General features: G+C 44.2%; 1 protein-coding gene across 2 annotated transcripts in view; it reads right to left on the bottom strand.

The window, feature by feature from the left end:
* clip1b (CAP-GLY domain containing linker protein 1b) overlaps positions 1-13,212 on the bottom strand; it is a 34,718-nt gene extending 21,506 nt beyond the window's left edge. The window contains exons 1-14 of one of the 2 annotated variants that reach the window (XM_045688934.2): positions 13,023-13,212; positions 10,570-10,789; positions 9,890-10,377; positions 9,642-9,766; positions 9,191-9,392; positions 8,815-9,012; positions 8,483-8,586; positions 8,191-8,251; positions 2,513-2,617; positions 1,877-2,038; positions 1,539-1,634; positions 1,072-1,129; positions 825-922; positions 98-172 (exon numbers count right to left, since the gene is read on the bottom strand). In XM_045688934.2, coding sequence (XP_045544890.1) covers positions 98-172; positions 825-922; positions 1,072-1,129; positions 1,539-1,634; positions 1,877-2,038; positions 2,513-2,617; positions 8,191-8,251; positions 8,483-8,586; positions 8,815-9,012; positions 9,191-9,392; positions 9,642-9,766; positions 9,890-10,377; positions 10,570-10,657 — 1,860 coding nt within the window. In that variant the 5' untranslated portion in view covers positions 10,658-10,789; positions 13,023-13,212. The remainder of the gene's footprint in view (positions 1-97; positions 173-824; positions 923-1,071; positions 1,130-1,538; positions 1,635-1,876; positions 2,039-2,512; positions 2,618-8,190; positions 8,252-8,482; positions 8,587-8,814; positions 9,013-9,190; positions 9,393-9,641; positions 9,767-9,889; positions 10,378-10,569; positions 10,790-13,022) is intronic. The other variant, XM_045688938.2, reaches the window with a different exon arrangement.
* Between the last annotated feature and the right edge of the window lie 606 nt (positions 13,213-13,818).

The following is a 13,818-nucleotide window of genomic DNA, read 5'->3' as shown; positions in this document are numbered from 1 at the left end:
GCTTACATAAGCACACGTATGACCACATTAAAGCCCGCTTTGCATCAGCGACATGACAAGCTGACTTTTCACCTGAGCCCTGTCCCCTTTTCCTCACCTGAGCCTCCAGCGCTGTCTTCTCATTGGTCAGCTGCTCCACGGAGTGGGTGGTCCTCTCTGACGACTCAGCAGCCTGGGGGAGGGGACATGTTTCGTAAACATATCAAAATTCTAGAATTTATTTTGATCGATAACTAACTTTTGATTAAAACTATCATTTTACATCTAAAAGATGTCTAAATCCACAAGAACGACTTTTCAAAAATGTTATGAAAATTGAATGAAATAATGTGTCGATGTTAATTAATTAAGCATTTTGGTACGTTAACTTATTTAATTACGTAAACATTACATGAAAGAGACGCCTCGCTGCATTTTAAAGCCACACGGGTAAAAGTTAGTGACGTTCGTGTGTGTGTGTGTGTGTGTGTGTGTGTGTGTGTGTGTGTGTGTGTGTGTGTGTGTGTGTGTGTGTGTGTGTGTGAGTCATATATTCATGTTGTTCATCGTTAAGCTATAGCTTCAGCCTCAGAGATGTAGCTCGGGTTCAGCGGGCCTGGATGAAAGAACATACTGTGACCTTTGCGTGTCGCAGCTGCTGTTTTCATGCATACGTCGCGCTACAAACATTGCATACACACGTTTCTTTACCTGTCCACACACATGCACACACACACACACACACACACACACACACACACACACACACACACACACACACACACACACACACACACACACACACACACACACACACACACACACACACACACACACACACACACCTGCGTCAGTCTATCCTGAAGCTCTTCCTCTGTGCGTTGGTTCTCTTTTCTCTGTGCCTCCCTCTCTTTTCCCGCCTGCTCCACTCTCTTCTCCAGCTCTGCAACAAAAGCCGTAGAGATAGTTTCACTTTTCATAATGAATCTTTACCAGCACCTCTCATAGGGCCGGTTTCCCGAACCCAGATTAAGCCTACTCCTTCATTCAAAATAACTTTCAGTGGAAAGTTTCTATTGTATGTCTGTTTACCATGCATGGTTTGCGCCATCGTCTTGTTGTCTTTCTCTGCAGCGTCCAGTTTCTGTCTCTGAAACGGTCAACAAACAAACAATTTCACAACAAACGTCACTAGAGAGCAATAACATTCTTTCTCCATGAGCTACACAGGGAAGGATAATGATTCTCGTCATCATGACTGTGTGTGAGTGTGTCTGTCTCTGTGTGTGTGTGTGTGTGTGTGTGTGTGTGTGTGTGTGTGTGTGTGTGTGTGTGTCTGTCTCTGTGTGTGTGTGTGTGTGTGTGTGTGTGTGTGTGTGTGTGTGTGTGTGTGTGTGTCTGTCTCTGTGTGTGTGTGTGTGTGTGTGTGTGTGTGTGTGTGTGTCTGTCTCTGTGTGTGTGTGTGTGTGTGTGTGTCTGTCTCTGTGTGTGTGTGTGTGTGTGTGTGTGTGTGTGTGTGTGTGTGTGTGTGTGTGTGTGTGTGTGTGCATGTGTCTCACCAGGCTGGTTAGCTGCTGTTCCAGGGAGATTTTGTCCTCCTTCACAGAGCGAAGCTGTTCCTGCCTGTTGTCCAGCTCCACACTAATTTCACTGATCTGGAAAGGGGAAGACAGATGGGAGACATTGTAATGTCAAAAGGGATGCAAAACCAGAGGACTGTAAATGCAAAGACTATGGGTATGACCGGGCTGGAACAAATGCCTGCACAGACAGGCTGGAACCAAAGCCGGGCTGCAATCTAAAGCCTGGACAATCAGCAGGCCAATACTGAAGTCTCCCATCACTGGCAGAGGGTTTAAGGGGATGTTTTTTTAACCAGTACTATAATACCCCCTACCTTCTTCTCCTGGGACTGGGCCCGGGCCTTGAGGTCGCTGAGCTCCTCTGGTGACAGCGACACAGCACCCTCTGTCTGCTGGGAGGACCGTAGTCTCAACTGCAGCTCCACCACCTCTCTCTCCAGCTCCATGATCCTAGACCGCTCAGACACTGTGGCCACCTGGGGAGGGAAGAGAGGAGGGAGAATAAAATTGGGGAATGAAGGGGGGAGAGAGTGGAGAGAGGGCCAGCCCTAGCCCCTCCAGCTTCTTTGATGTAGGACTGGGCAATACAGACAAAAATACATATCGAAATGAATCCAATCTAATTTATTTACAATATGAAAAACAGTATCAAGGCAATGTAAGAGTGTGCAGTTGAGACTCAGGCATTAGTGCAGCAGCATGCGAACAGCGTTTTGTTCCAGAGGGTTTGGGGCTTGCAGGAGAAACGTTGTGGAATGCTGTGGCCAGACGATTGTGGACATCGATATCGCAAAATAACTACACAATATATCACGCACAGCCATATCGCGATTAATGACTAATCCACACTACATATCGCCCAACCCTACAGTGTCCAGAACGTAAAATACCGTTAGATCCAGAAGTATTACCCGATGATGTCGGATATATGATGCCTATGATGGTATTACCCTAGTGTCCTCTAAGTCCCTCTGCAGTTTGTCAGCTTTGGTCTTTTCAAACAGAAGGCTCTGCTCAAGCTCCTTAATGTGGGCATGCTCCAGTTTGGTCTGCGTCTGTTAGTCAGAGAGAGGAAGAGGAGGAAGAGGAGAACACACCAACACCAGCATCACATGCCAGCTCCATGCCACACACAAGGATAGCAAACGATGATGTCATAGCAGAGACCAGAAAGTAGGAAGTGCAAATGAGAGCCAAATGTTTTATTCCAGTGGGTTCTATTCTATTCCAATGATTCTATTAAGCCAAATCCTCAATGACCAGACCCATATAAAGAGACATATAGGGAATACGGTGCCATTTGAGACCGCCTAAATATTATAAAAGGACTCTAACCCTCTAAAGTTCACCTCTATGAGACTGAGCCCCACCCAAACTACCTCTGTTTGGGTCTTTGGTTGGTTGAGTCACAGAAGTACAGAGTTTTGCTAACTTGCCTCCATGGTGGCTCCAAGAGTTACATGAAGATAATGTTCTAATCATTCTAAGCATTTGTCTGGCAACTTGGATTCATTGAGTTTGCCAAACTCTGTCTAATGTATTTATGGATCTGCCTGGATCTATTTTAAGGACCGCTCCATCTGGTGGATTCGGTTGTCTTCCCTTTGGTTCCCAGTGCTCGAACACTTTCTTGACAAGATCTTGCAATCAGTGACATCATCGCTTTATCCTTCTTTCTCTTCTGTAAGCGCCAGAGGGAGGTAGAGAGAGAGAGAGAGAGAGACAGATGAAGGCTTTGTGACATCACCCTCTTCATGAGCAAGGGGAAGAGAGGGTGCGGAGGCGAGAAACAAGATGAAAGGATGTGAGAAGTGAAAAGGCGTGCCAAGAAGAGATGAGAGAGCTCTTAATAAGAAGGCGATGGATGTGGAAAAAATGAAGTAATAACAAGAAAGTAAAAATCGAATCAAATTTGATTGGTTGCGTAGACATATTTTTTGCAGATGTTATCGCGGGTGTAGCGAAATGCTTATTTTCCTAGCTCCAACAGTGCAGTAATACCAAACAATAAACGAAAATCAAAACAATTTAAAGAAAGGAATTGAATATTACAATGAGAAATTTCAGCATAGCCGCGGGAAGTAAGGGTTTCGAGGGTGCTGCAGCACCCCCTGATAAATATATATATATATATATATATATATATATATATATATATATATATATATATATATACATACACAGTACATGACCAAAAGTATGTGGACGCCTGCTCTTCGAACATTCCAATTCGGCGTTCCAATTCATCCCAAAGGTGTTTGATGGGGTTGAGGTCAGGGCTCTGTGCAGGCCTGTGAAGTTCTCCCACACCAATCTCAACAAACCATTTCTGTATGAACCTCGCTTTGTGCACGGGGGCATTTTCATGCTGAAACAGGAAAGGGCCTTCCACAAACTGTTGCCACAAAGTTGGAAGCACAGAATTGTCTAGAATGTCATTGTATGCTGTAGCATTAAGATTTCCCTTCACTGGAACTAAGAGGCCTAGCCAAACCATGAAAAACAGCCCCAGACCATTATTCCTCTTCCACCAAGCTTTACAGTTGGCACTATGCCTTGGGGCAGGTAGCATCTCCTGGCATCTGCCAAACCCAGATTCGTCCGTCAGACTGCCAGATGGTGAAGCGTGATTCATCACTCCAGAGAACGCGTTTCCACTGCTCCAGAGTCCAAATGCTGACATTGCTTCCAGAGGCAGTTTGAAACTCGGTAGTGAGTGTTGCAACCGAGGACAGGCAATTATTTACGCGCTACTGTCCCATTCTGTGAGCTTGTGTGGCCTACCACTTCGCAGCTGAGATGTTGTTGCTCCTAGATGTTTCCACTTCACAATAACAGCACTTACAGTTGACCCGGGCAGCTCTAGCAGGGCAGAGATTTGATGAACTGACTTGTTGGAAAGGTGGCATCCAGGTTGAAAGTCACTGAGCTCTTCAGTAAGGGCATTCTACTGCCAATGTTTGTCTATGGAGATTACATGGCTGTGTGCTCGATTTATTACACCTGTCAGCATTCGGCTGAAATAGCCGAATCCACTAATTTGAAGGGGTGTCCACATACTTTTCTATAAATAGTGTATATATACTATATACATATATATTTACATCTTTTATTTTACAAAATTAGTGAACTGGGCCTTTATTACTCCTGTATGAGCGGACAGAAATAGTCGTCAGCAGCATGGGGAGAAAAGATTCTCTCAGCGGCAATGAATGTCAGAGTCCAGAATATAAATATAGATGTATATGATGGTGTGTATAGACATTATGGACAGTATATGAATAGAAAAGGTGTGTACAGCAGTAGTTATATAGGATGAGCCTTGACTAGAATACAGAATATACAGTGCTTTCAGAAAGTATTCACACCCCTTGACTTTTTCCACATTTTGTTGTGTTACAGCCTGAATTTAAAATGGATTAAATTGAGATTTTGTTTCACTGGCCTACATACAATACCCCATAGTGTCAAGGTGGAATTATGTTTTTTCTTTTCTTTTTTACAAATTAATACAAATTAAATGCTGAAATATCTTGAGTCAATAAGTATTCAACACCTTTGTTATGGCAAGCTTAAATCATTTCAGGAATACACATTTGCTTAACAAGTCACATAATAAGTTGCATAGACTCACTCTGTGTGCAATAATAGTGTTTAACATGTTTTTTGAATGACTACCTCATCTCTGTACCCCACACATACAGTTATCTGTAAGGTCCCTCAGTCAAGCAGTGAATTTCAAATACAGATTCAACCACAAAGACCAGTGAGGTTTCCCAATGCTTCGCATAGAAGGGCACCTATTGGTAGATGAGTAAAAAAGAAAAGCAGACATTGAATATCCCTTTGAGCATGGTGAAGTTATTAATTACACTTTGGATGGCGTATCAATACAACCAGTCACTACAAAGATAAAGGCGTCCTTCCTAACTCAGTAGCCCGGAGATGGATCAACAACATTGTAGTTACTCCACAATACTAACCTAATTGACAGAGTGAAAAGAAGCAAGCATATATGCATCCTTTTTGCAACAAGGCACTAAAGTAATAAATACTGCACCAAATGTGGCAAAGCAATTCACTTTTTGTCTTGAATACAACGTCTTATGTTTGGGTCAAATCTAATACAACACAATACAACACATTACTGAGTACCACTCTCCATATTTTCAAGCATAGTGGCGCCTGCATCATGTTATCCGCATGCTTGGGGAGTTTTTCAGGATAAAAAGGAAGTGGAATGGACCAAGCACAGGCAAAATCCTAGAGGAAAACCTGGTTCAGTCTGCTTTCAACCAGACACTGGGAGATGAATTCACCTTTCAGCAGGACAATAACCTAAAACACAAGGCCAAATCTACACTGGAGTTGCTTACTGAGAAGACAGTAAATGTTCCTGAGCGGCAAAGTTACAGCTTTGAATTAAATCTGCTTGATAATCTATGGCAAGACCTGAAAATGGTTGTCTAGCAATGATCAACATCCAATTTGACAGAGCTTGAAGAATTTTGAAAATAATAATGGGCAAATGTTGCACAATCCAGGTGTGGAAATCTCTTAAGAGACTTACCCAGAAAGATTACAGCTGTAATCGCTGCCAAAGGTGATTCTAACATATATTGATTGACTCAGGGGGTTGAATACTTATCTAATCAAGATATATTAGTGTTTTAGTTTTCATGATTTTTATTCCAAATCTTAGAATGTGTCTTCCACTTCGACATTACAGGGTATTTTGTGTAGATCGTTGACAAAAAATGACAATTAAATCCCTTTTAATCCCACTTTACAACAACAACATTGGCATACGAAGTGGGTAGGCATACGAAGTGGCATACAAAGTGGGTAAAACAGTATGTAAACATTATTCAAGTGACCAGTGTTGAATAACTATGTACATAGGGCAGCAGTCTCTAAGGTGCAGGGTTGAGTACCAGTTGGCTAGTAACAGTGATTAAAGTTCAGGGTAGGGTACTGGGCTAGTAACAGTGGCTAAAGTTCAGGGTAGGGTACTGGGCTAGTAACAGTGGCTAAAGTTCAGGGTAGGGTACGGGGCTAGTAACAGTGGCTAAAGTTCAGGGTAGGGTGCTGGGCTAGTAACAGTGACTAAAGTTCAGGGTAGGGTACTGGGCTAGTAACAGTGACTAAAGTTCAGGGTAGGGTAATGGGCTAGTAACAGTGGCTAAAGTTCAGGGTAGGGTACTGGGCGGAGGAAAGTGGCTGAAGAAATAATAATTGAGCAAATGAAATAGCAAAAGAAAACAAATGAATGAACTCATGAATGAGTGAATTGATGAGAGCTGAGAAATGAAAGACATTAAAGAAATAGATGATCAGATGAATAATTGAATTGAATGAATGATTGAACGAAAGAAAGAAAGAATGTGTGGATAACTAAAAGAATATCATCAGGCCCACTGTGAATACTTTTATTAATACAGCAGCAAAAGCCACAATCAAAAGCAGAGTTTTGTGAGGACAAAGAACTCACCACCATGCCAACATGTACACTGTAGTGGGTAGAGAATAAGGGTAAAAAAAGAAGCACATCCCCAAACTGCTGGAGCTACTGAACCAGAACGTTATCAAATTTATCAAGTAGCTATATTGAGGAGAGACTAGGAAAAAGATTTTCAGCTAACCAATCGGATGAGAGTGAGAGAGCTTCAGGTAACCAATCAGATGAGTGAGAGAACTTGAGCTAACCAATGAGAGATGACGAGAGAGCCCTGGTCAACTGGTGAAACTATATTTTATACTGATGGATTCTGGGTTCTGACTCCTAAACTTGGAATAGTGTTAATTATCAGGTATCCTATTGAAATATTGAGTGCTATGGTCCTGAGAGGGTCTAGACCAGAAGTTAATGATAATCTGTATATGGTGGAGGCAATTAAGCTTGGAATGTACTGAGTGCAGGGAAGACGATCACATGTTGGCAGGCACTGATAAGGGTGGAGAGCTGTGGATTAGTGAGGAAAGGGGTTGAGGTCAGGTTACATTAAGGGAGAAGGAACAGTTTATTGCCGTATCACTTAACTTCCTGCCTAGCAATAAAGATGTAATGTTTAGAGAGAAGGAGGAGACTCCACCCACATTGGGCTTTATATACTACCACTGGTGGAAATATGTCCTTGTCTTATGCAGCTGTATTGACCCAATGGGTGAATAAACTTGGTTGAAGCTTTACTAATCGTCCTTGATGTTAATAGGTTCATTTATAACCTAACAATACACACCCAGCATTGTACTCTGAGTGTACAAAGGGTGTGGCATAGAACAAAACGTTGAGTCATGATAGTACAGAGGAGGGAATGATGTACATGACAGACCAAATGAAGTAGCTGATATGAAGGAATTCTGCATCAGTGTTTCATTCGGGGTTGAAATACGAAAGGTGTAACAACGGTGTATGTAACACCATCACATCAGCTCTACGTGGTATTTCACTATCTCAAATAACACTGTCTGGGTTCTGTTAGCAGGTGTGTGTGTGTGTTGTGTGTGTGTGTGTGTGTGTGTGTGTGTGTGTGTGTGTGTGTGTGTGTGTGTGTGTGTGTGTGTGTGTGTGTGTGTGTGTGTGTGTGTGTGTGTGTGAGAGAATCAGAGTACTGGGTCATTTGTTTACCTCTAGGTCACCTTTAGTGATGCAAGCTTCCTCCACAGTGAACTGCAGGTCTTCCACTTTCCTGTCAGACAGGTAGAAAGAGTCATCCTCTTCTCTCCTCCAACATCCCAGGCTCTATCCCATACCAGGCATCTAAAAACAGCAATGCTTTCCAAACGATGCACTTCGAAATACTAACATAGAGAACAATATTGACCTAACCAACCCATAAAACCCCTCCATCGACTACAATTCTCATTTACCCTCCCTCCCTCACACACGCACACATACACACACACACACACACACCCACCTCTTCTCTTCCTCCAGTTGGTTCAGCAGCTCCACCTTGTCTCTGTCTGCTGTCTCCACCAGTTCACGCAGTTGATCTAGCTTAGCCTCCATCTCCATAACATACTAACACACACACACACACACACACACACACACACACACACACACACACACACACACACACACACACGGTTTGCTATAGGTCAACAACATAAAGCATGTGTGGGAGATGGATATTCCACGTGTATTGTATTTTTCTGTGTGTGTGTGTGTGTGTGTGTGTGTGTGTGTGTGTGTGTGTGTGTGTGTGTGTGTGTGTGTGTGTGTGTTGTCTGTGCTCTCTCCCCTCACCTGCCCCTGAACCTTCGTGAGCAGTGACAGTTCCTGCTGCACCTCCCCAGCATGGCTGGTTGCCTTGGCAACCTCCCCACGTTCCATGTCCCTCTCGGCCAATAGCTGCTCGATGTGCTGCTGCTTCTCCTTCAGGGCTTCCTGTAGCGCTGTAGTGCCAGAGATCTTACGAGCATACCGCGACGAGGTCTCGGTCAGCTAGGGGGGAAGAGATAGAGAGGACACATTCAGATAAGACGGATACAAGTGGAGAGAAGAGAGAGCAGGGAGAAGATAAAGGACGCTGTGTGTGTGTGTGTGTGTGTGTGTGTGCGTGCGTGCGTGCGTGTGTGTGCGTGCGTGTGTATTTTCAGTAGCGTGTTCGTGTGTGTCTTACCAGGCCAGCGCGGCTGGGTTTCCCACTAACAGAGGAGGTGACAGAGCTCAGGGAGCTCAAGGAGGAGCCGCTAGGACTCCTCTTCATGGTGGAGCGTCTCCGTGAGGAGGACTTGGCTTTAGCCAGGGTGCTGGGGAAGCCGATACGACTCACCTTGTGGACCGGCGCAAACAGGCCGTACCGCGGCAGGCACTGGAAGTACCTGGAGGCATTTGAAAGAGATATCAGAGGATGTCAAAAATCCAGAACACACCTGAATCACATGAGAAGGACAGATTCTTAACACGTATCATTTTTAAGACTTTCTCGATACAGGTCAAACTTTCAAACCACTGAATTTCGAATATTTAGAGAAGGACATGTTTTTAATCGTTATCGTTGTTTTTAAAATACTTTTTCTACAGGTACAGCTTTAACCACTGATAATAAACCTGTGTGTCACATATCTAACCTGGATCCAGCCACGGCTCCATCATTCTTCCCCAGTGGTTCGTCCAGCTCCACTCCACACCACTCCCCCTTGGCAAACTCTGTCTCCCCCATGAACCTCACCACCCCCGACTTATTACCTCCCACCTGGAGAGAGAGCGAGAAAGACGGAGAGACAGATAGAGAGGGAGGTGGTAGAGAAGGAACAAGAGCTGTGAGCTAACACACACACACACACACACACACAAACACACACACATACACACTCACCAGCACGCGGTCTCCCAGTCTCAATTCTCTTCTGGTCTTCTTGGCTGAGTCTGTCTCAGAGAGGTTGGACACTGACCCACTGCCCGTCATGGTTCTGCTCAGCGGTGTCTTGGTGCTGTTACCAGTGGTATTAGCAGCCCCAGCAGCAGCAGCGGTAGGGGAGTTTGCCCCTGTCTCGCCAGGGTTAGGCTGCCCACAGTTGGCCTCCATCTCTGGCATAGCCGTCTTGGTCAGCTTGGAGGGGCGTGTGAATATTCCTCTGCCGTCCTCGCACTGGAAGTACTGGACCCCCGCCACCGACCCGTCATTCTTTCCGATGGCCTCATCCAGGACGATGCCGGCCCACTGGCCTGGGGCAAACTGCGTGCCCCCCAGGAAGTGGACATATCCTGGCTTGTTGCCGTTGACCCACACCTTCTCCCCCACCTGGTAGTCTATTTCTCCATCCTGGGTGGGAGACTTCTCAGGAGGAACAGGCTTTGGAGCAGCTGGAAAAACAATCATCATCATCATCAGCAGCAACACACACACACACACACACACACACACACACACACACACACACACACACACACACACACACACACACACACACACACACACACACACACACACACACACACACACACACACACACACACACACACACACACACAATGAGCCCTGCGGCTGATTCTTACTAGAGGAAGGGGAGGTGCGTGTGGGTAATCCAGTTGGCCTGCTTATCTTGCTGGGAGGCTTGATTCCACTGGGCTTGCCTGTGCTCATGGTCCCTGCTTGGTCCTGAAGAGGCTATGGTCTACTGGAGCAGAAGCTGGGGCTGGCCTCTTGTCAGGATGGGGGGGCTAGGCCTTCCTGCCCCACCACCTACTTTGTTCTGCCCCACCTTGAGGCCGAGGCCTGAGAGACACGAGACACAGAATAGTTCTTAATAGATTTCATTTGTATTTCATTAAGTTCACAAAAATGACATGTGATTCATTATGAAGTAGTATAGGGTTAGGGAGAGAAGAGAAAGAGAAAGAGAAAGAGAAAGAGAGAAAGAGAAAGAGAAAGAGAGAAAGAGAAAGAGAAAGAGAGAGAGAGAGAGAGAGAGAGAGAGACAGACAGACAGACAGACAGACAGACAGACAGACAGACAGACAGACAGACAGACAGACAGACAGACAGACAGACAGACAGACAGACAGACAGACAGACAGACAGACAGACAGACAGACAGACAGACAGACAGACAGACAGGGTGAGAGGGTGAGAGAGGTGAGAGAGAGAAAGAGAGAGAACAAGAGACAGACAGAAAAGGGGAAGAGAGAGAGGAACAAAATGGCCTCTAGCCAGGAAGCAGCATAGTTTAAGGCCAAATATACAGTTGACAGGAAGTCAAGACATTCCAGACCCACCAAGAAACACTTCCCACTTACAGTGTACACACACACAGGAAACAGCATCATTATAACTCCATTATAATTCAAGACTGGTGCTTGTTTCTGGACAGGCCTGACTAGTGACTAAGAGCTCCAGAATGACATGACTAAATGGTCATAAACTGAGCAGAGAAGAACAGCCCTCCTCTATGTAGAGATGTCTCCCGCCCCATCCCTCATCCAGTCAGGATGTAGCTGGGAAACATTGGCTACTTGTTCCTTGTCTTCCCTATGGGCGGGGACACACTATAGGAACTGTGTGAATTTCTGGAAGCAGCTCAACACGAGTTTGACCATCGTCACATCCAGTGATGTAGAGGTTTTAGAAAAATGGTGGGTAAACTCATCGCCGTTCGCAATGAACCAAGTAACAGTCCTTATACTTTCTAGGCCTTTTCCCGCAAGAGGTAGGTGAACCCTCGCGAAAGTAAAAAAAGGTGCATCAACTTTTATTTTCAAGTTATCCATCCATCGTCTAATGAACAGCACTCATTTGGTGCCAGAACACTCATCACACATCAGCTATGACTGTGGCGGGTGTGTGACTGTGTGTGAAGAGGGTGTGAAAGGAGTGACGGTGCACTTAATGGGGCTGCATTATTAACAAATTATTACCCAGCCAGTATTACATGGCCATGGATGGTAGAATAACGGAACAGCGGAAGACTCTAGCTGAATATTATCACAAAGTCTAGGTCTACCGAGTCTTTTGAACTCAATTCAATTCATTTCTAAATTCAAGTCCCATTATCAAAATGCAGGTTGAACAACAAGGCCAGTCTGGTCTGGAGCCAGCCAGGTGAAAAAGAAGGCCTTGCCAGATGCGTGGTGACGTACCCAGGGACGCTCCTCCCCCTCGGGGTGTCAGACCAAAACAATGCGAGCATGATGCTGTCTGGCTGCTATTAACTCTCTGTAAAACGACTCTTTCCAGATCGTAATCAACGTATTATAACACACCAAGTGAACTGTTACTTTTCAGCGAATCTCGCGGATGACCATAAATAGTATAGGTGGCTAAGTCAAATAGATAGACCGGTTCAAGTAATGACTGAGGATTAAGGAATGGTTGCTATTATTGCTAGTCAAATATCTAGCTAGCTGACTAAAGCATCAGTTACAGGACAGCTTTACTGAGGAGAAATGCAGCTTGCCTTTGCTGGGCTTTACACGAGTCAGTCTCTCCAAGTAGGTGGATTTCTCCACATCCCTGGCTTCCATAATACGATTAGTAAACCAGTCTTCATGGCTGGAAGCTATCAAGCTATATGGCTCTTGACTGATATGGCAGAAAGGCTACTTCTAATAGTTTTCTATTAGCTGGTTAGAACAGGGGAGTAATGACAGATCCTGGTCTAAGTGTGACGCTTGCTTGTCTAGCTGACACACCTAGGGCAAGCTCTGGCGAAATCAAGTAAACTGACTCGCAGCAACTTGATTGAACAGTTTAGCTTTATTGAAAGCATGTGATATGTTCTCGTCCACTTATGCATTGCATTAGAGAATAAGAACGAAATTAGAGATAATAACCAGCTAGCTACCTAGTTTCTGTTTTGGACCAGTGGCTGTAATTCCCGAAGCCTTCCTTCCCTGCTGTCCCTCCCTGTCGGAATTTCAGATAGTGACTAGCTATCTAGGCAGCTTTCCCTTGCATAAAAAGAAAAACAATTGGGGATATGAGTGGTATATATAAAACAAATATTGCTTACCTGAAGTGTAGTCGATAAATCACTGTTTTGATCGAAGCGATTAAAATAACTGCAACAGTACGCCCGTTAATTCCCAATCACGGCCCAGCACACTGATGTGTAATAAGAACGGCCTAGCATTGTGAACATAGCGGCATTAAGGCCAGGTGATCATACGGCTATTTTCCAGAATAAAAGTCCCCCTGAAAATGTTTTACTTATTAACTGCAGTTACTGATTTAAAATCACAAACAATATTGTTTGAACGCCCACTCCAGTAGAAATGCACTTTTTCGAGTAGAAAGACGATGGCCAGGCCTACTCATGTTGCCCAATGATTTAAGTAAATAAGTCATTGTTTTAGTCAAAGTAAACCAATGATATATTTGGGCTTTTAGTGATATATCCAAACTGCCCACTTCCTGCAAATCCGTGTGAATGCAGTGTCTTTTCCTATGATATGAAATATACACATTCTTTTCAGTTTACCTTTCGTTTCAGGGCTGGGTTTTATTTTAATATTACCACCCACCAGCATGGAATTATTTATTAATCAGAAATAGTTGCAAAGTTATTCATATTTCTGAGCCAAACAGCCTTGTGTCCACTTGTCTGCCTGAGCCATGGAGCAAATACAAATTGTAATAATGTGTCAATTTTCACTTATTTTTTAGCTAGTCTGTAAAAATATGTATGTATACAGTGCACTCACTTTTTCCACATTTTGTTACGTTACAGCCTTATTCTAAAGTTGATTCAATTGTTTATTTCATCAATCTACATACAATACCAAATAATGACAAATCAAAAACAGGTT

The sequence above is a fragment of the Salmo salar genome, chromosome 01 (genome assembly GCF_965601325.2).
Source record: "Salmo salar chromosome 01, fSalSal1, whole genome shotgun sequence".
NCBI classification, from domain to species: domain Eukaryota; kingdom Metazoa; phylum Chordata; class Actinopteri; order Salmoniformes; family Salmonidae; genus Salmo; species Salmo salar.
Note: the sequence above shows the minus strand (reverse complement) of the source record. Positions and strands in the feature narration are given on the sequence as shown.